Raw genomic sequence first — 22,686 nt, forward strand, 5'->3', positions numbered from 1 at the left:
GAGATAAGTCTTTTGTAAATGGAAAGAGGACCAAGAGGTGAAGGAAGAGGAAGGGAAGAGGAATGGGAAATAAAGAGTTAAGACGTGTTATGTACATACAGCAGCACGATGTTTGCGATCATTACGTACTGTAAATATCTACTAATAAAGCCCACAGAAGCCCATATAAGAAAGAGCAGGCTGAAAAAGCACAGCACCTCCTTTTTGGGGAACGGTTGATGGTGTCATCTCCCACTTTGTTCCGTGGGGCTCCACCGTGACCCCTCAAGCTGGAGTCAGTATTTCCATTTTACTGATGAACAAAAGGAGGCCTTGAAGGTGTGCAAGGTTGGGAAGGGAGGAAAAAAACCACTGCTCTCACAAAAAGGTGATCCTGGATTGTGCACAAATACTTAAGTGTATAAAAAATAATGTATATATTACACAAGGTGTGCATAATTTCAGAATTATGCACCAAAGAACCCCCCACATCTGGCAAGATAGGCACCAAAAGGTGATGGAGTGTGTCCCTGGGGAAGGGGACTGAATCAGAGCCTTCACTGTGCCGAAGCCTGTGTTCTCATCTGGGGCTTTCATTAACTGCATGTCACCCTCAGTCACATTAAAACTCTTCCAAAGCCAATTGCATGTACACACAAGGACCCAGTCGTGTTCTAATTTCTGGAGCAGTGCTTTTTCCCCACCAACGAATGCAAGAGTTTATTTTCTTCTTTTTTTCTTTCCTTCTTTCTTTGTGGTACCAGGTTGGAACCTAGGGTCTTCTCCCTGAGACAGGGTTTTGCTAAGTCTTCAGCCTCCAACGGTGCTGGGATAACAGGCATGGGCTATTTTTCATTTTTATTTTTGTCCTTAAATGGAAATATCTTTCTTATTTTCCTGACAAACTAACAAAAATCCTACACCATAGAATCAGCAAAAGTTCCCCCTATAAAGACACCTTTGTGTAGTAGTTTGGTGCTTATCTTTTTAGAGCTAATTTTTTTTTTAAGATAGAAAGAGGTTTGAATAAAACATACTGTTTCTGTAACCTGATTTTTTTTTACCCAGACATTTTCAACTTTTTTCTAAGTCTGCACATACACATCTCATTCATTGTTTTGTTCCTCATAGCTATATATGAAAGAATAATTCATATTCAGTACCCTATTAGGAGTCATTCAGAATTGTCCAAAGTTTCCACTTTCCCAGCCAGCAAGGTAGTGAGTGTCCCATCATCAGAGGAGCTCAAGACTACAGGATCCCAGGCACAACACCAGGCTCGGATTCTGATTCTGGGTGAGAGGCTGGGTAACTGAGCCCCACCTTCATCCGAAACATCTGCTTAGATGCAGCCAAAGCGTCTGGGTCAGTGGATACCATGACTGCCGCGTACACACCTCCCACATCCTCCTGGGTTCTTCTTGGCCTTGAACCAATTCCTAGATCAGCTTTGTTTCTTATCTACAGATTTGTTTGCTCCAGACCTTGTGCTAGGCATCTTCATGGGCTCAGCTGAGCGCCTCCAGCCTGGAGAGGCTGAGGAGACAGCCAGCCCACCCCAGTGTGGTACCTGCCCTTCCTAGTCACCCTATTGTGTCACCTAAAAGCCCCACATTGAAGCCAGTTGTGGTGACACATACCAGTAATCCCAGCCCTCCGGGAGGCCTATTAGGAGTAATGCAAGTTCAAGTCCAGCCTGAGCAACCCTGACTTAGTGAGATCTTGTCTCCAAATAAAAAGGACAAAAGAACTGAGGATGTAACTCAGTGCAAAGCCCCTATATTCAGTCTCCAGTAACACACACACACACACACACACACACACACACACACACACACACTAGTTCAACAAACAACAGATCAAATGACACCTGCCAATTAACAAGCGTCCAAGTGGTCAGAACTTGTGCTGGGCTGGGGGCCGTGGGATGCCCCAGAGAAGTCCTGCTCCAGAGAAGGGTGTGCTTGTTTGTAGGCATGGACTCATGGCTTTGAGGACCATCCTGGAAGCTGGGAGGCTGCTGGCAAAGCAGACACTCTCGCAGTCCAGGGGTTGGCAGACTTTGTGTGCACAGATCCAAACAGTAAATATTCAAGGCTTTGGGAGCTTTGTTGTCTCTGTCACAGCTGCTCAACTCTGTCCCTGTGGCCCAAGCTGCAGATGATATGGGTGTGGCTCCTGGCAGCAGCAGGTGACAGATGAGATTTAGCTGGAGGGAGCTTTGCTTTAACCCATGACCAAGCCCCATGGCTCTTAACTTGGCTGAAGTCATCAATGGCAGATTGAAGTCACCCCCCTGCATTGTTACGGGTGCCAGGACTGGGGAAGATTGTGTGGGACCAGCTTCCTGGAGCGGCCTCCTAAATGTCGCATGGCCTGCTAACCTCTCAAAGAGGGATTCACCTGTCTTTCTGCCATGCCATGAATTATGGAAAGAGTTGATTTCCTCGCACAAACTTGGCCCTCATCCCACAGTTTAATCATGAAAACACCAGCTCTTTATGCTCTGTAGGGTTCGGCGGCTCCCGGGGACATGGATGAGGCCCAGCAGGGGTCTGAGCAAGGGTTGATCACCCTTCCATGGCCTTCACATAGCAGGGCTCCAGCAAGGGACCAGTAGGGCCCTTGGCGTCAGGCACCATGAATTCTTGGGCCCGGAGTACACAGGAGTCAAAGTGGAGCCCAGCCCTGTGAACCCACAAGAAGTGTGACTGCAGTTTCTGGCCACTCTGAGCAACACCTTTCTCACGTGTGCCACTGGGACGACAGCAGTGGCTATAGTCCTGAAGGTAAAACCACCACCACTATCACCTTCATGGACCAAACCCAGGACTAACCCCAGTTGTCCAAGGATGAAACTGCAGGTCCTGACAGACTAAGGTCTCAGAATGTGTTAATAGCTCCGGCTTTTAAACATGCTTCATAACCAGTATGATGGCTTATGCCTATGATCCCAGCTCTTGGGAGGACGAGGTAGGCAGATCATGAGTTTGAAGCCTGGCTGGGTTACACAGCAAGACTCTGTCTCAAAACATCAGTCTTGCTAAATAGTGTGTTTTCCCCAAAATATTTCCAACCCAGCAGGATAGAGTTGGTCTCAATGTCCAGGGAAGGGAGCATGCTTGGCACAAAGTACCTCAACTAACAAAAAGATAACAGTAACAAAGTATCTCAAGTAACAATGAATTTGGAGTAAAAAAGCATCTTAAATAACAAAGTATCTCAAGGGATACATGGGGCCCAGGGAAGGAGAAAGAAGTCTGAAGTGTGAAGGCCACCAGGGGTCCCCAGGGATGCCGAACTTGTGCTAAAAAAGAACAGCTGCAAATGTGTGTCTTCTGAAAACAGGTCTCCCCACCACCCTCTCTCTCTTTCTGATGTGAGAAATTATCCACAAACCTACATGGGCATGCTGAGCATGGAACAGCATCAGAACTGCGGCAGGGGGACTTGGAGCCACATCTCTCCCAGGTCTTGGGTTTCTCCTCTGAGGGGCTAGAGTGGTAGGTACATCTCTTATGGGATATTTGAGCCTGAACACATCCTGACTTTTTCAACTGATAAATGGGCCTCTACTATCTTTAAGGTTGCTGTCAGGATTTAACAAGTTAATGACCACAGAGCTTCGTGTGCTGTGAGTACACTGCCAGTATCACTGTCGTCACTGTGGTTGTCATTACTGTTACTCGAGCGCAGTCAGCACTCTCCCCTCTGGGCCTTTAGGGTCTGCAATGCTAGGACTCCACATCCAGCTCCACCTGGTGGTTTCAGAAGCAGAAGGGCGTAACTTTAACACATTAACCAGTCTTCTACTCCTCCCCACCCCATCACTTAGACCTCTTGCTGCTGTGGTCTGAAGAAAGAGATATTTGAAAATTAGTAGGGAAAAGGCTTCAGAGTATTCAAGACCTCTAGATTCAGGGCAGAAGGAGACAACAGGTGGCTCCTACACAGCTGTCTTAGTTACTTTTCTCTCACTGCTGAGACAAAATACCCAACAATCAAAGATAAGGAAGGAAAGGTTTATTTAGCTTACAGTTTGTGGGGGTTTCAGTCCATAATCAGCCGGCTCCAAGGTAGGGGAGCACAGCAGAGGGACAATAGTTCACAGTGCCAGAGGACCACAAAAGCAACAGGAACAAGAAGCGGGGGAAGAGAAAACCTCTTTTCTTCCCTTATATTGAAAGCAGGCTACCAGCTCTAGGGTGGGTGTAGTGCTCACATCATCTCTGTGCCCTCTTCTTGCACAGGCTCAAGATGTTTACAAAGTGAAGCCCCCTACTGAGTCAGTTAGTTAAATTTCTAAACTTCTCAAGTTGATACAATGAATCAACCATAATAACAGCCTTTAGCCCTGGAGGAGATAAGGTCTCTCTAGATAGAGCACAAGGACAGTCAGAGCAGGAAAAGAGTAGTACTTAGCTTGTGGAGAGTGTCACCCCAGGAAGGTGACAGAAACCAGACATCAATAAATTATCCACACTTCACAGATACGAAAACTGAAGTTGAGTTAGATTTGGAACCTGCCCAGAGTCCAGTGCTGTTCTGGTAAATGTTGCTATGTAACATTTACCAGCTCTGTGATAGAAAAAAAGAGCATCGATTCTTTGTGTTTGGGGACATCTGTGGGAAAAATACCTTGCATCCCAGGGTTCATCTGCATCTATTCCTGTGCTACCCTAGTGGAGAGTTGGGAGGAGATGGGCACAATGGACTCTCATGCAGATCCTGGCTGACTCCAGCCTGCAGCTGGCTGGTGGCAGATCTGGGATTTGAACTCAGATCTCTGGGTCACCGGAGTACTAGCATGTTTCCATGGCAACCTGGGGATGCCCCAGAGGTGAGGTTCTCAACCCGTCCTCCTAGACACATCTGTGCTGTTGTGAGACCCGCTGTCCCCAAGAACCCATGCAGTCTGGGATCTGACTGAGACCCAATGTTCACTCCTTTTGAGAGGAGAGAGGATGAGGCAGGTGAGCTGGGAGGCTCTGAGGCCATTGAGAGGCTCTAGGGGAAACAGTACTGATGTCTTCTCAGAAAGGCCCAAAGAATGTGCCAGAATAATTCTGGGGCTTCGTGTGACCCAGAAGCTGGGGGCATTGGCAGGGGATCCACCAGGCTTTATTACTGCTGAGTGGAGAGGAGGCCCACATGCTTCTGGGTCTGGTGTGCTGACTATGCCATGGGTCTCATCCAAGCCATCCCCAAAGCCAGCCTTGAACCAACTCTTACAATAAATAGAAATAAATTGGGGAAAAAATACACGTGCCAAAGCTTGGCTGCCTAGGAATAGTGACTTGCTAAGAAAGTGTCTGCCGATCTCAGGCTCTGCCTTTAAATCTTGAAGGAGTCTGCAAGTGGACACTGGTCCAAGAACCACTTTGAGTAACCCTGGTCTGCAGGTCCTTTGTTTATCTGCTGGTCTCTGCTGGCCACACCCACACCCACCTCTCAGCCCCTGAACAAAGACCACATCTCTCTGTCTCATAACCCAGCATTTCCCAAACTTTAGGGGGCCCAGAGGTCACCTGAGGAGCTGTGACCAAGCAGATTCTGAGTGGCAGGTCAGGGCCGGGCCTGAGATTCTGCATTGCTAAGCGGCTCTGGGGTGAGGCCTTTGCTGTTGGTCCCAGACTGCAGTTGAGGCTGCCGACATATGTGGAGCTCCACGAAACCTGAACCTCCAGTCTAGCTCTTCCCACCATCCTGGGTTCAGGTGGTGCAATCCTGCAGAAGCCAGATTGAATGGAGTCTGGATGTGAGAGCCTCTGGGCCACCTCACTGTCCCTCTCATGTTCCCTCCAGCTGGCTGACATTTAGGAGAAAGCACAGGAGTCCAGGAAGCAGCCATGCCCTCCAGGTGCGCCTTCCAGAAGTTCCTTCCCAACTGGGAGGACTGACCTGCACTGTCTCCCTGCCTCCCACACGGCACTGCTGACCAGCTGTGCCGGGCTGTGCGAGGGCCCTGCCATCTCTACAGAGCTGTCTCTAATTTCTGAGCACCACGCTCTTCTCAAAAACAAACAGAGACTTTCAAGGGCCCGATCACAGAGAGGCATGTGCAGGTGCTGCATAGAAATAATATTTAAGCCACCAAAATAGATGGGCTAGACAGAGCTGTGACAGAACACGTCTCTGAGGTCACGTATCCAGGCAGGAGTCGCAAAGGACAAAGAGCACATTGATTTTTAAACGTCCAATTTACAATGGAGTGAAGAATGGAATTAAATGAAATTCTAGCAAATAAATGACCACAGGTAGCAAATTAAGATTTCATAACATTCCCTCAAAAGAGTCATTCCAAGATAGGGGGAAATAAATGGGTTTTTAAAAAGAGATTCTTTTTTTTTCTATTTTTTTGTGTAACATAATCATAATACAAAGCATTTGGAAAATAACAGAGAAGAAGATTATGTTATCCACAGTGTCAGTGCTCTGGCCTGATCTTAGAGTTTGTCTCCTGTTTCTGCTCTATTGGGTTTGAAAAAGGGACCCCTAGACACAAATACCTTAAGAACAGCATGGGATAGAAACTATTTCTTGGAAATACAAACAATCCTTAATGTTAGTGGCATCCTCCATCCTGGCCCCCATTCCCACCTTGATCAGCTCCTAGAAGGCTCCTCTGGCCTCCCTAACAGGGACCCCTCTGGTGTCATGAAGACCACTAGACTGGACTCACAAAATCCCTTTCACAGCCCAGACTGGAGAGCGTATGGGACGTGGTCACCCAGGGAAACACCTAGCTTGGCTTGAACCTGGGGAGATGCTGGGGAGCATGCAGGCAGGGAGAGCGGTCAGGGCTCTGGAGACAAGAGAGTGAGTGGGCTGGGAACCTGCAGAGGTCCCCAGGAGTGCCGGGTGCAGGGGGGTGGCTGGGCACAGGGCAATGCTTAGAAGTTAGGGCAGGAAACTGGCTCTTTGCCCAGTGGGCTGTGAAAGTCACCACTTTGTGTTCTATGTGGGAGTCTGGTTAGAGTCACCTGATCACACTGTCACACCAAGAGGTGATCTGCAGTTGAAGGCGGGGTCAAAAGGACAAAAACTGACTGGCAAAGATGAAGTCAGAGGTGGCTGAACTGACCCCACTGGCGGGATGCAGCTGGGAGCTGAGGGACATGGACCTCGCTAGGCTGTCCTCACCTGGGAGAAGAAAGTCTAAGACCCCGGTGGATGCCTGAGACTATAGAAAGTACCCAATCCTATTTACTCTATGTTTTTTCTGTAATACAAATGTATGATTCAGTTAAACTTACAAACTAGCACAGAAAGAGACTAACAAGAAAGCTGGAGCAAGACACTTGCCATGCGCAAGGGAAGAAATGTTATTCGGGTTCATGGCTTCAGAAGTTTCAGCCCATGGTCAGCTAGCTCCACGGCAGGAACATCGTGGTGGAATGGGAAGGGCTGCCCACTTCTGTCGGCAGGGCAACAGAGAGGGTAAGAAAACCCAGATAGGAGGGAAGGAGCCTGAGGGCAGTATACATCCTTCCAGGTGCCACCCCGCAGTGACCACCTCCAAGCAGACCATACGTCCCAACACCACATTCAGCCATGAGCTCATCAGCGGACGAATCGGTTAGTAAGGTCAGTGCTCCCTTAATCAGCTTCCCAAAGCCTCATCCCCGAACACATGAGTCTTTGGGGGCACACTTTTGATACAAATCATAAAGATTACAGAAATATACTACCATGAAAGTTATTTAAAACTTATGAATTTGTATGTCTAGAATTTTCATTTAATGTTTCTGGATCTCAGTAGAGCAAGGGTCACTTGAAAACCAGGAAGTGAAGCCACAGGTATAGATAAATAGAGGGACAAGTGTCCCTGCAGTGACCAGGACACAGGGGCCTGGAGAAGGAGAGGCTTACACAAGGAGGTTACTCATGGAGAGAGAAGCAGAAATAAGCTGGTTTGGAGGGGGCAGATGTCACAAATGAGCCAAGGACATATTGATTTGTGGTGCCTTTGAGAATCTAAAGTGGGGACCCCAAGAAGACAAGTGGGTGTGACATCAGGCAGCGTGGGGTGGACTCTCAGAATGGGGGAGGAGGGCGTGGCCACATGGCCGCTGCAGGGGAAGTGACCAAGGACAGAAGAGGGGTGAAAGCCGGACCTGGGGAGCGAAACACCTAATGTAACGGAGGAACTGAAGGACAGTGGCCCTCAGAGGAGGCAGCGGAGGACTGGGAGGACACCAGAGCCAGGGAGCAGCTTGTGGGAGCCGAGGAAAGAGAGCAGTCATGGTGCGGACCACGTCAGGCTGCTGAGAGTGGCTTGGTGGCGTGAGGAGGTGGGAGCCAGATTGGAGTGGGTCGGGCAGTGAGTGGGAGGTGAGGACATGGAGACAGCCTTCCAAATGTCCCCACAGCAGGCAAAAGAGAGGACTGCGGGTGGGGTGTTTGGGGGGATCAGCACTTCTCTCCCAGGCAATCAATCACAGGGTGTGTGTGCGTGCATGTGTGCATGCGTGCGTGCGTGTGTGTGTGTGTGTGTGTGTGTGTGTGTGTGTGTGTAAGGGCTGCACTGGCTCCTTCCCTGCAAAATAACACAGTCTCTTCTGTCTTCCCCAGGTTGGGGTCTGTTTATTTCATGTCACTTTCAGGCCCCAGGGAGTGTTGGCATCCAGGGAGGGGCTTTGGGATGGTTTTTACTCTGTCCCCTCTCTCTGCAGATTCATCCCAGGAATAGCCGAATAGCTGCAACTGCAAGCCCCGCCCCGAGTGCCAGGAGAGGATAATGAGAGCCTGCTGGATGCCCGCCCAGGGCTTACTCTCAGGTCACACTGAGTGGCTGAGATCTTCCTAAATACACTGAGCCTGCCCCTCCTGGCCCTTGCTTATGCCATTCTCTGTGCCCGAGACACTTCCCCACCGGCCGGCCATCTGGCGGACACTTCGCAGGTCTTGAAAAGCTTGGCTCAGGGATCTCATCTATAAAGCTTTTTTCTAAATTCTGCTTTCCAGAAGATGGGCCTGAGTTCTCCTTCCAGGAGTCACTTGCAGACCTCATCAGTCACACACGGCCATTTGCTGTGCCCACTATGCAGCTGCAAACCCCAACACCTGCACCCACTGCTGCCACGCCGGAGCATGGCATTGGTGTGGACAAATCTGCTCTTCATGAGAGAGAAATCCCTCCATTTTCAAAATGACTTTTTACACGAAGCCAAATCTAAGAATTTTTAAAGCCATTAGTGGGGCCAAAATAGATCTCTGGTTAGAATTCTCCAAGAGATAAAAGTCTGCAACACACGGACAGAGTGTGTCTATCTGTCCTGTACAGAGGGTGGTCTCAGGGCAGGCAGGGAGAGGGGTCCTTAGCTTTGTGCGGGAAGTGTAATGTCACCCATGCTGACACAAGGGACATTCACCATTCCAGGCAGGAAAAATGACTCCCAGAGGTGAAGCAACCAGCATGGGAACTCGCAGCTGGTAAGCTGAAGAGTTCATTATCGCCCTGGCCTATTTCTTCAGGCATTCCCCACGGACTGAAGGCAAGAATCAGGCAGGAAGCAGAGCCCTTCCTGGGACAGGAAACATTGTGACTTTCTCGAGGCAGAATGAATGCTTACAGATAACACTAGCATTCCTGAGCATGGCGTCTAGGAGCTGGGGTCAGAGTGGGAAGCGGCTCAGGTGAGCTACCTGCACTCCTGAAGCACTCAAGGAAAGAGGCAGACAGAAACCAAGAGTAAATAAATATGCAAGTAGCTTCAGACCCATCACTGCACTGAGGGGCCAGGGACCACGGCCAGCAGGAAACCGGGGGCCCCTCACTTCCCTCTGGCTGCCTCAGCCTGAGTGAGGCCAGAGGCTGGATTCCCTCCAGAATCCAACCCCACAGGTCTCATTTTCTTCCTCGCCTTGTTAAACCAGATTGGATCTGAGGATTAAGCATTCCAGAAAGCCCCGATCTGCAAACGTTTACCAGCCCTCCCCTCTGAATAAGATGTCTTCCTTGGTGATGCTGGGATGGTTCAATCCAGATGTCCCTCAGAGCGGGGACATGTGAGGCAGCTTAGAGAAAGGGACACAGAGGCCAGCACTGTGTGCACTGCCCTCCACATGCGAGTGAAGCCACGCATGCACGCACCCATGCGTGCACACATACATACACGCACCAACGCTAAACCACTCAAAATGTGCCCATTTGCTCCTCAAACCTGTAGTGGGTGCTTGCAGAGAGGGTCCCACAGGACAGGGGGAAAAGGGTATGTGGGGAAAGGACAGTTCAAGCCCTTCTGTCCACGAGTCCCATGGGCACTCCCAGCATAGCAGGAGAGGTAGATGGAGTGAGGTTATGTGTCCCCCAAAGACTCATGCCTTGAAAGCTTACTCTTCAGTGCAGCTGTGTTCAGAGGGGGAGTCTAGAGAGGCGACCGAGGCTCTGGTGTCATTAAGTGGACTAATCTGGCTATGAGATAGCATTTGATGGCCTTACTGGGAAGCAATGGAAACAGAGGAGGATGCCTACTTGAAGGGAGTGTGGGTGTGAACTTGGGACGGCATCTGGTCCCCAACCTCCTCTTCTCAGGTTCTCTTTCTACGCTGTTTTCTAGGTGCCAAACCCAATGTAAACAGCTTTCTTTGGCCAGGCCCTTCTGTCATACTTTTTTTTTTTTTTCCATTTTTCATTTTCTTTTTTGTTTTGATTCTGGGAACTGAACCCAGGGCCTTTGTACTGAGTTATATCCCACAATTCTTGTTTTGTTTTTTATTTTGACAAAGAGCCTCACTGAGTTACTGAGTTGCTCAGGCTGGGCTCAAATTTGCGATCCTCCTTCCTCAGCCTCCTGCCTGCACAGCTGGTTCCACCATCATGTTTCTGTGTCACCACAAGCCTAATGGAGCTCACTGACAAGGACCTGAAACCAGAAGCCAAAATAACCCTTTCTTCCTTTAAGCTGAGCGTCTCAGGTATTTTGTCACAGCAATGGATGCTAACAGATATCACTAGGATAAGAATGAAGTCTACAGGGAGACCATGCATCCATCCCACAACACAAACCATCCTGGACTTCTGACTTGCACTCACGGCCTGCTCTCACATCACCTGCCCCTGAATTGTGAGCCCCTGAATTATGAGCCCCTGAATTGTGAGCCCCTGAGCTGCATTACACCCCTCACCACCCATGTGTTGGAATCCCTGTGATGGGCAGAGACCAGTGATCAGGCCTGAGAGTTTGCACAGCGCAGTGATTCTGGGGGATGGGATTAAGTCCCAGTGCTAATACTTAGGAGCCTTGTAGCCTTGGACAATCACTTCACCTCTCTGTGCCTCAACTTTGCATTTGTAGAATGGGAACAATGGTAAAGCTGACAGCTCACAGAGGTGCTTGGAAATGAACCGAGTCACAGTGAGATGTTCACAGGAGCTTCAGCTACACGGCGGCACAGTCGCCAGCAGCACCCCTGAAACACCCTCCCCATCTCCAGCCTAAGTCGGTATGACCACTCTGCTTCACTCTGGGGTCTATAGAGGACAGCAGCAGCAGAAGGGACAGGGACACATAGGCACAACCCAAGCCCTCCACTTGCCAGTCTTGTACATGGGCATCAGATTGGAACATTCCTGAGATGCTGAGGGCTCTGACTCTTCCCTTGTGGTCAGAGGAAACAGCAGCAGAAGGGCTCAGGCCTTGCTGGGTCACACAGTAGAGCAGAGGCAGGCAGGGTGGGGGCCCCAAGTCCCGCTCCTCTCACAGCATCCTCTGCCTCCGAGGAATGATGTCAGAGCAGGGCTTGGGAGACTCTACACCCTGTTCGTTCATGCCCCTGGCGTTAGCCGCAGGGATACTGGCCGCTGCAGACCTCCAGCCCTGCTGCTGAGCCCAGCAACCCAGCGCAGAGATCTATGTGCTCTGAGCTCTTTGTAGGGAAGGCAACAAAAAATGAAAAAATAGAACAGCCCAGCTAAGCTGAAATGTGGAAACGTTCTCCTCAGAGGGGAAGGGAAATAAAATTTGATGAACCTCTGCATAATGTTCGCGTTATGAATGTGCAAAGCGCTATTCGGCACATATGCTGGCGAGCATTCATCTCGGAGCTGGAGCTGCTGGGTGCCGCTGGAACTGGGGCACAGCACACAGCCGCTGCCCACAGTGGAGGACAGACAGGTCCCTGGCATTTCATCAGCAGAATCTGGGCGACCCCTCCAGATGTTGCAGGAGGCTGATCACCCACAGCCAAGGCGACAACTGCCACAGTGTCAACCAGGCCCTTGCAAAGCTCAAGCTGTCACATTTCCTGTTACAAACACTAAGCACCCACTCTGGGACCCCACTGTACCAGACGCCACTGCCTTCCATGGCTTGGGCAAGGTGAATATGTGTTCTAGGTTGCCCTGCCCCCCAGGCCTCAGATGCCCAGCCTGGGACTGAACTCCCTTGCTCTGGCAATTGTGTCCTCCCTCCTGGGGCTTTGGAAAAATAGTAGTGATTGGCAAATTGAAACTGAGTGACTAGAGAAAAGGCTCCTTAATAGCTGAATCCAAACAGTGAGGGGAGTAGTCCAGGTGGGGACAGTAAAGCATGTGCAAAGGCCCTGAGGTGGAGGTACTCTTGGTGCCTTCAGGGGACAGAAAGGAGCCCACATAGAATAGAAAAAACATGATAAAAGTCAGAGGAGGGTCCCTGACCATTAGAGAGGGGTCCACCATGGCACAACCTACGGCTTGAAACCCTCCTGCCTGCCCCAAGGAGTCAGCTCCTTTGTGCCCGGCTCTGCAGCATCCTTTTCCTCTCCTTCCCTGCAACTCTGAAAGGCAAGACTGTACGTCTAGTTTTCCTCCCCAAGAAGCAGACCTATGCTGAGGATCTGGTACAGGTATTTTATTTGGAAGGTGCAGTTTATTCTAGGAAGTGTGGGTGGGGCAGAGGGGAAAGCAGCCTGGAAGGAAGGAACCAGTAAAAGGCGTGAGGTTCCCGCTCAGGGAACCAGAGTCATTGCACCAGGCATGCTGAGGAACAATGCAGAGCAGTCTCAGGACCGTCTCTCCTGGAGGCAGGAAGCTGGGTCCGCAGTCTGCAGCTGCATCAGCTCTGCCAGCGCCAGACTCTTGCACCCTCCAGCCACGAGGTCAGAGATGGCTCCGTGCTGAAGGTCAGCTCTCAGCAGCAAGCAGCCCCTCTGCACCTGTGAGTGCTGCAGCCATCTGGGCTTCATCCTGGCTCTGTGTCCTCTGTTGAGGTAGCTGGACCCCACCGGGGACATTGCTACCTCTGAATTTCTTTGGTTTTGGAGACATTTGTACAGACCTGGTGCCCAGCCCTCTCCCATCACTGGGCAACTTGACTAATGTGTCTTTGCTTCTCTGAGAAAATAGATTTCTATGTAGAAAAGGTCATGAACATAAAATCAAACCCCCAGGGCCCCAGGCCTGGCACACAGTGGGGTCCCCCACATGTCACTGGCTGGCTCTGGCCTACGGCAACTGTCCTCACTCTCCTTTCTCGTGAGAGGCTGCTGCAGGCTGGGGTACAACACAATGGCAAAGCATCTATTCAGCATTGTAAGGCCCTGAGATCCATCCCCGGCACTACCACATTAAAAAAAAAACGTTAACTGAAAAGGAGAAATAGGAAGTGGGGTGCACAGGCTCAGATCTACCTTCTTGGACCCAACACGGGATGGGGTCCAGGTAGCACAGGCTGGGTGAGTGAGATGTGAGTCAGAGCCACCTTGTCACCATCCCTGCTGCCATCAACTGACGCAGGTCAGTGGGGCAGCTAGAGCACCAGGCCATGGTCACAGGGGACAGATCTGTGCTTCTCTCAGCCCAGGGAAGACAGTGCCGCTGAAGAATGTAGGTGGCAGTCCACTAGGGAGCTGCTGAGGTCGCTGACCCACAGACCTGGCTTTGGACGGAGCCAAGAGAGCAGGAAACAGTGAAGGGAACACCAAAGAAGTGCTCAGCCCTGGAGGGAGGCTGAGAAATCCCAGGGTTCTGGTGGCTTCATCAGAGCAAGGCTTCTGGGAGGAGCTTTGCCTAAGAATGTCATCAGCTTTTGAAATCCTCCCATCTATCCATTCATCTGTCCATCCATCCATCTGTCCATCCGTCCATCTATCCATCCGTCCACCTGTTCATCCATCCATCTGTCCATCCATCTATCCATCCACTGATCCATATGCCTATATGGCCTTCCATCATCCTTTCCTCTCTCTATTACTCTATTTATCTATCTCATCCACCCCTACACCTACATACTTTTTCACCCACCCATCTAGCCACCCATCCATTCATCCACTCACCTATTCACCTACTTTTCAATCACTCAACTATCTATCTACAAATCCATTCATCTATCTGCCTGTCTGTTCTCTTATTCATCCTATCCTCCTTCCTTACCTCTTTCCCTACCTCCCTTAATCTACTTACCTACTCATCTATGCTTCTGTTTACTTACCTATCTACCCACTCAATCATCCGTCCATCCATCCATCCATCTGCGTGTCTTTCCTTCCACTCATCCCTCCCTCCATCCATTAACATTTCCACCTACTTATCCATCCCTTTGCTTAACTGATTATCTACCCACCCAAATAACCATCCACCCATCCATTAACCCATCCATCTACCCATTCATTTGCCTCATTTTTCTGCTTTTGCTTCCCTCTTTCCATTAATCTATCTCCCTCTCTGTCTGCCTGTTTATCCTCCCATGCAACTGAACACCCACTCAACCATCCATCCATCCACCAATCCATCCATCATCCATCATTCTATCCATCAACCTACCCAACATTCAGCTATCCATCCCTCCCCTGTCTATCTGTTTATCCATCCAGTCATCACATATTACTATCTCCTTTGTTTCCAAATAGAATCCAAAGACCCAGGAAATCAGATGCCACCTTGACCTCAAAAACCATTGTCATCTAGCAGCTGCCCATTTCTGGGGTCCCATTGTTGGGTCCTCTTTTTCTTAATACTGAACATGGCCTAAGAAGGAAGCCTTGGGTCAGCCTATGTGCCATAGCTCAGGTAGCATGGGACTGAATGCAAGCATTCAAGTTAGGTTCTCTTCTGGGTTTCCTGTGGTCCAATCACATAAGACAAAGGCAACTTCATGCCCCACAAAACCTTTAATGCCCCAAATATTCCAACATGATAGTCCAAACCCCACCTCCCACAACCTATCCCTGTGGCCCCACAGCCCCCCAGACACCTGCTGGGCCACTCCCTCCAGGTTTGTCAAAGGGGCCCTGTGACTTCAGAGGCCAGGTCTTGGGCTTCAGATTCCCAGCAGTGGGAATGGCCAGAGGTGACACCATGGGCACTGACCTCTCCCGGAAGTACTTGATGGCCTCTGGTTCTATGAAGGTCGGCTCCTCCCGGTATCCCTGCTCAAATACCTTGCGCTTGTGCCGGAACTCAATGACTGTCTTGGTGTAGGAGTTGAGAGTGGTGACAGAGGCTGCCATGCAGCAGGTAAAGGAGCCCCACGCCAGGCTGTGAGAGAGCAGGAGAGAGATGCCACAGTGAGGGTGGGTGGGGACAGGAAATCTCCCAACCACCCAACATTCACTCATCCCTGCCTGGCTGCCTTCATGGAGCCTGACTGTGAGAACTGCTGCCTAGAGAAGAGAAAGGTCCGGTGGCTATGCACGTTTTATCTGGAACAAAGAGTAATCCATACCCCGAGATCTAGACATGACTGAGGCCATCAGGGAGAATCAAGAAGACAGCAAGTCATTCCCATCAGAGAGAGGGGCTGGCATCAATGGCTACTACCAGGATACAGTGGTGCTTATGCTGAGCCTGGGAGGATGAGGAAAAGTTGGCCGGGGACTGGCATCCCAGGAGAAAAGGTACACACAGAGAGAAAAGTCAAGAGAGAACATTCCCAGACCATGGGAGACCAGGATGCTGGGGTGAGGATGTGGTTAGTTGGAGGTGATGACGGAGAAGGAGCCGAGGCAGCGCTTTTCTCATGAGTTAGCTCTGTTCACATGTGACCCTGGGTGAGATTCTAAGCCTCTCTGCCTCCTTTTTCCCAGTCCATTTCCATTGACATAGCAATGTCTCTGCCTTGGGGCCTTTTCACAGATTGAAGGACGTGACTCATTAAACACCCCTTAGAGAATCACTGACACATGAGAGGTTCTCGGCAAGGGCTTGCTCACCTTACTGGCCTCATTGTGCAGACATGCTTGTTACCCCCTTCTCTATGGCTTGGTTTCCAAATGCTCTCTGGAAGATAAAGTTACCCCCATCTGCTTGGCTGTCTACACCACACTTCTGTACCCCTGCCCCCAGTAAGGTGCCTGGTTGCTCTCGCATGGTGTACATTCAGAGCCCAGCACAAAGCTGTATATTGTCCTAACTATACCTGGAAGGAAGGAGGGGTAGAGACAGGCCAGGAGACTCAGCAGAGTACAGCTCAGTTCTGGAAATGGCCTCCCACCTGATGCTTGTAACTAAGACTGCACATCCATATTTAGTACCAGGAACGGGGTTCCTGCTTTGTTCCAGTTACACTTGGTCCAGTTTCCAGATCTCTGCTCTCCAGCTTCTGTCTCAATGACTAGCTTCCTCCAAATCAAGGGCTCAGTTTTGCTACCCCAAACCTATACCGCTGAGAGCTCAGGCCTCATTCCTGCCAGCTTCCCACAAACCCGCATCCCCGTGCATCACTGCTGCACTCCGTCAGCCCCACAGACCTCCAGATAGAAAGTAAGGGGACTCTGAGGATTCTGCCTTTTTCAAAGGGATCTTTAATAATCATCTATTTCCTCCAAGGCCAAAACCATTAATAAATTCTCCAGACCCTTTCGTGATAAAGAGCTAATTTAGAGTTTCCAGAAGCCCCGAGTGTCAGTAAGTGTCAAGCTGGTGCCTCTAAAAACTTTCCTACCACTGGAGGGTCCAGTATGATGACTGGGTAAGGCTGGACATCTAAGCAAAGCTGGTCTGATCAGATGCTGTCTCCTGAGCGGTGGAGCTGAGCGGTTTGGTATTCCTCTTGGTACTCTGTTATGGAAACGCAGACCTTGACAGTGGAGAGTGGTAGAAGAGATTTATTCTGGGATTCCAGAGTATCTTGGCTTTGCCTGATCAACAATCATTGTTCCTTCCTTCCAGGATCAATTCATCCCAAACTCTAGAGTAAGCACATGACCTAGGCTCAGCCAATGAGAGCACTGCATTCTCTGACATCAGTCACCAATTCAGGCATGGCCATGTAACCCAGGTCATGCCCAGGAGACTCAATCCCAGGGCTCTGGCTCAAGCCACGCGGAACCAGGACTCACTGGACTTCTAAGTATTAGTCTGCTGGCTTTCAACCAGGAGCCATCAGGGACCATCTTGCCACCACCCAGCCTGACAACAAGGTTCAAGAGAAAGCAGCCAAAGTCTTTACCCTGCACTTGTCAATCATGGGAGCCAAAGTTCCTCATCTGGGTTTCTCCTCTTAAGTCAGTTTGAATTGGGTTTCTGTCATGGGCAACAAAAGTTCTTACACAGTGCTCTCCATAATTTCCCTTCTTTGGCATTCACTTTCCAATGCCAATTTATAGTCTTTAAAGTCACAGATTTTGAGGTGAATTTCTAGTCTTCACTGCAGAAATTTTAATCATGACCAAGTCTGACTTCCAATCCAGCCAGGAGATGGAACAGAAGGATCTCAGGCACTCAAACTGGAGATCTGAGCCAAGTAAAACGTCCTGTAGGAGCAGTGGAGAGACCTCTAAGAGAATTGAGAGGCCGTTGCCAGGAGGAACAAAGTGTGCTGGTGAGGCCGAGCATAACTCATGGCAGCCCAGCTCCGCCATTTCCCCTCCATTGTATTGGTACAGAGAACATCCTAGAGTGAAAAAGAATCTTCAGCTCCATTGCTCAGGAGAGAATACCTGGTTGGACCAGCCCTGATGTGTGGTGGGGAGTTTTCCCAGGGAGGATGTGGATTTGCTAAACCCCAGTTTCCAGAACCAGAAGGTACAGGGCTGGAGTAGAGGCAGACAGGTAACTGCTGGACAGGTCCAAAGCCAGCTGACCTGTGCTACCTTTTCATCTGGTGTACATACACAGGTGGAGTCAAGTCAGCTGCCCTTGAGCTGATTCCCCTTGTTGCAGGCACGTGGCCTCCTTTCTCCTTCCCAGATGCTAATCTGATCCGCGACCCCACTGCCTGCAGCAGGATCCTTGGACTTCCAATATGTTTTCCCAGGTTCTCTCCCCAATCCCTGGCAACCACTAATCTGTTCTTTATTTCTATAATCTTGCTACTTCAAGAATTTTACTGTAAGTGGAGCCTTACAGTGTGTATGCTTGGGTTCAACTTTTTTTTCACTCAGCATAAGTCTCTGGAGAATCATTCAGGTTTTGGGAGGTATTTTGCATGTATATACTAACAGTTCCTTTGTTTATATTGTTGAATGTATTCCTGCCAGCAATGTATGTTTCTCCAGATCCTCACCAGCATTTGGTGATGTCTCTACTTTTTATTTTAGCTATTCTGATAGATGTGTAAGAACAGTTCACTGTGGCTTTAATTTGTATTTTCCTAATGGCTAATGGTATGAAATAACTTTTTATTTATTGACTTACTATCTATATGTTGTCTGTGGTAAAAGGTCTGTTCATATCTTTTGCTCACGCCCTGCTTAGGTGGTTTTGTTGTTGTTCCTGAAGCTGTTTACTGTTGGGTTTTGAAAGTTCTTTATATATTACTAGATATTAGTCCTTTGTCAGATATGTGGCTCATGAATATTTTCTCTCAATATCTACTTTTTCTTTACTTCTCAATATGGTCTCTCATAGAACAAAAGTATTTAATTTTAATGAAATCAAATTGATTAAATTTTCAGTTTATGATTTTGATTGATCAGAATCTAAGAACTCTTTGTCTAGCTCTAAGTCCCAAAGATTTTCTACTATATTTTCTAAAAGTTTTGTAGATTTACAGTTTGCAACCTGGCTGTGATTCATTTTGAATTAATTTTTAGAAAAAAATGTGTAGTCTAGATAAAAGCTGATTTCTTTAGTCCATGAATGTCTAGTAGTTTCAGCATCATTTGTTAAAAAATTTAATCCCTCTTTCACTGAATTGATTTGCGCATTTGTCAAAACTTAGGCATATGTGTATACATTTATTTCTGGGACTTTATTCTATTCCATGATCTATGTCACTATCCCTCCACTAATATGCAGTTTAGATTGCTGTAGTTATATAGTAATCTTGAAGCAGGGTACAATGATTTGTCTCCCTTTATTCTTCTTTTATAAATTTGTTTTAGTTATTCTATTTTCTTTTTCTCTGCATATAAATTTTAACCCTGTAAGACTGCTTCATGTCTGACATCTAACAAGTGATTATAAATTTATTATGCATTAAAGTCTTTTCATCTATCATTAGCAAAGCATGCTATTCCCCTCCCCCAACTCTCAAGCCCTCTAATATCCGCCTAACACATAATATAAAGCAATTTATTCCTTATTATATACTTAGTAAGAAAGCTCTCAAAATAGACTTTTATTTAATAATGTCTAATAAACAGGAACTTTTTTATGACTTCCATTTCACTACTGTAATAAGCCATCGCTATGGCTGTTATCCAGCTGGACTTCTGCAGAGCAGAATAATGAAGTGGAAATTGGCAGCCTGAAAACCACTCTTCCTCAAGAAATCAGTCCTGAGAGAATTCTGCAACAAACTGGTCCTGAAATTGATGCAGTCGTGACATAGTTAGAGACCACCATTGGGTGAGAAACAGTCAAATCCCAGACCCTTCCCTTATTTTCATTAAAAGCATTATTTGTACCATACATGGTGATATACATCTATAATCCTAGAATTAGGGAGGCTGAGGCAGGAGGATCACTATGCATTTGAGGCCAGTCTGGGATACACAGCGAGCTCAAAGCCAACCTAAACTACACGGAAAGACCCTATCTCAAAAAAACAAAAACAAGCCGGGTGTGGTGGCTCATGCCTGTAATCCCTGCACTCGGGAGGCTGAGGTGGGAGGATCGTTGCAAATTTGAGACCAGCCTGGACTACAAAATGAGCTCAAGGCCAGCCTGACTGCATAGTGAGACCCCATCTCAAAAAGACAAAAAAGAAAAAAGAAAAAAAAAAGAAAAGAAAAGAAAGAAAAAAAGTATTGTTTGTGGATTTTTTTTCCTTGGGGAGTCAGGGACTTAAAAATCATTTTTGCTGTAAAATATGACTCTTCACCTGGATCTACAGATGCTCAACCAAGTAACCAAAAACAGAACAAGGCTAGATCTTCACTTTGCATCCTCAGTTACTGTGGGTGCGATCTCCTCTCCATTCTGCATTTGGATAAGTTGATCATTTAATTCTCCAGTCAGCTGCTGGGACAGGACAGGACTGATTAGCTCCGAATTTATATGATCACAAAACATGAGCCTCAAAACTGAGAACATCAAGATTAAAAGTTTACAGCGGCATTCAGCTGCCACAGAAGTCTTTAAACATTTTGCAAACCTGTCATCAATTGATTTCCAGGAAAACAGAAACTCACACAATTGAAGCCACCACAAACAGAGATAGTCCTTCCACGGGAACAGAACCACCCCTCAGCCTTGAAAATTCCAGAGCTAGGAAGCCAGGACTCTGACAGTGATACACTGGACCCTGGCCCACCAGCTGACCTTTAATGCCAGCCTCCTGCCTCTACAGGACCCAGTCTGCAGCACCTCATCAGAGGGTTTCCCTTCAGCCACTCAAGACTGAGTCCTCTATCATTGTCTTCTGACTTTCAATAAAAACTATTTCCTGCAAAGAAAAATGTCTTCTCTCTATGTGTAAGACATCTTGCTGAAATATTTATAGGAATTATATTGGGCCTGTGTACCAACTTGAGAATTAATATCTTCATACTTTATATTTTGATCCACGAACATGGTATGCCATTTCATTTATTAAAATCATTGATTTTTTTGATTTTATGATTTTGAGCAAACAGTTCTGTTTTATTACACTGAAGTTTCATTACACTTAATCCTATTTCCAGTTTTTAGTATAAATGGTATTGCAATTTTAATTTTTTCCAATTTTTCATTACTATTTCATAGAAATAAGGTTGATTTTGTATTTTCATCTTCTATCTTAAGATTATGCTGAACTCATTTATCAGTTCTAAGCAGTTTTTGGCAGATTCCTTGAACTTTTCTACATATACAATAATATCAGTGAGGAAGTATAATTCATTTAGCCCTTTCTAACTGTGTGATTTTTGTTTCCTTTGCATGCCTTACTCTCTAGAACTTCCAGCATTATGGTGACCAACAGTGGTACGCCTAACAGTAGAGAGGAAAATACTTTTTCTTTTTCATTTTTATAGTTACCGGGGATCGAACTCATGTCTGCCTGCTTGCAAGGCAGGCGCTTATGCCGCTGAGCTAAATCCCCAGCCCCAGAAAATACTTTCTTAAGCACAGTGTTAGCTCTATGTATCTCACAGATGCTACTTATCAAGTTGATGAACCTTCCCCTTTAATATTAATTTTCAGGAAGTTTTTTAAAATCATAAATAAATGTTAGGTCACGTGTTTTTTCTGTGTCAGTTCATATGGCTGTGTGATTTTCTTCATTAATCTGTTAACATAATAAATAACTCCTGACCAATTTTCAAATATTGAACCAGCCTCCATCTCTGGAAAAAATTCTACATGTCACATTGCATACTTTTAAAATACATTGCTGAATCATATTTGCTATTACTTTGCTAAGGATTTTGACATCTGTATTCACGGAAGTTATTAGTTTATGGTTCTGTTTTTTACACTTTCTTTGGTTTTCTTATCAGGATAATATTAACCTAACAAAATGAATTGCAAAATGTTCCGTCCTCTTCTAGTTTCTGAAAGAAAATAGGTGTTCATTCTTATTTAAATGCTGGTGGGATGTTCCAATAAAATTATCTTTACCTAGACATTTCTTTTTTGAAGCTTTAAAATAATGAATTCAACTTCTTAACAGTTACAGGGATATTTAAATTATATATTTGATATTGAGTGTGTTGTACTTGTTTGTGCTTTTAGAAAACTTGATCCATTTCATCCAAGTTGTCAAATTTATATACGTAGATTTGCTTGTAAGTATGCTTTTATGTTTTTAATGTCTTCAGGGTCTTGGTGACACCTTGTTTCATTCCTGACATTGCTGGAGGTTTTTCAGTCTTATTTATCTTCTTTAAGAACCAAATTTTTTTGTTTTACTGATTTTCTCTATGATTTTTGTTTGCTTTCAGTTATATTGATTTTCATTTGTATCTTTCTTTTGTTTGCTTTGGGTTTACTTTGCTTTTCTTTTTTTCTAGACTGTTGGAGTGGGAACTTTTATTACTGATTTGAATCATTTTCTCTTTTCTAAATAAGCTCTGAATGCTATGAATTTTCCTTTCAGTAGAGCTTTAGCTGTATTTTGGAAGTATATTAGAGGTAAATTATTTAGTTTCCAAGTCTTTTCAGATTTTCCTGTCTTCTCAATTCCATTGTGGTCAGGGAATGTGTGCTATATGGTTTTAATTTTTAAAATTTTGTTGAAGCTTGTGTTATATAGTTCATGACATGTTCTGTTTTGGTATATGTCATGAAAGCATTTAAAAAGAAAGTGTATTGTGCTGTTGTTGGCTGGGGTGTTTCATAAATGCCAGTTATATCCTATTCATTGATGAGGTTGTTGAGTTATTCTGTATCTGCTGATTTTCTGCCTAGTTGCTCTACTAGTT

General features: G+C 47.0%; 1 protein-coding gene across 2 annotated transcripts in view; it reads right to left on the reverse strand.

The window, feature by feature from the left end:
• Gsg1l (GSG1 like) overlaps positions 1–22,686 on the reverse strand; it is a 231,695-nt gene that overhangs the window by 12,934 nt on the left and 196,075 nt on the right. The window contains exon 5 of one of the 2 annotated variants that reach the window (XM_003477826.5): positions 15,269–15,436. The exons of the other annotated variant lie outside the window; for it this stretch is intronic. Coding sequence (XP_003477874.2) covers positions 15,269–15,436 — 168 coding nt within the window. The remainder of the gene's footprint in view (positions 1–15,268; positions 15,437–22,686) is intronic. 2 annotated transcript variants of the gene reach the window in all.

The sequence above is a fragment of the Cavia porcellus genome, unplaced genomic scaffold (genome assembly GCF_034190915.1).
Source record: "Cavia porcellus strain 051 isolate PalLab524CR breed Dunkin Hartley unplaced genomic scaffold, mCavPor4.1 scaffold_16, whole genome shotgun sequence".
In the NCBI taxonomy this organism is placed as follows: Eukaryota; Metazoa; Chordata; class Mammalia; order Rodentia; family Caviidae; genus Cavia; species Cavia porcellus.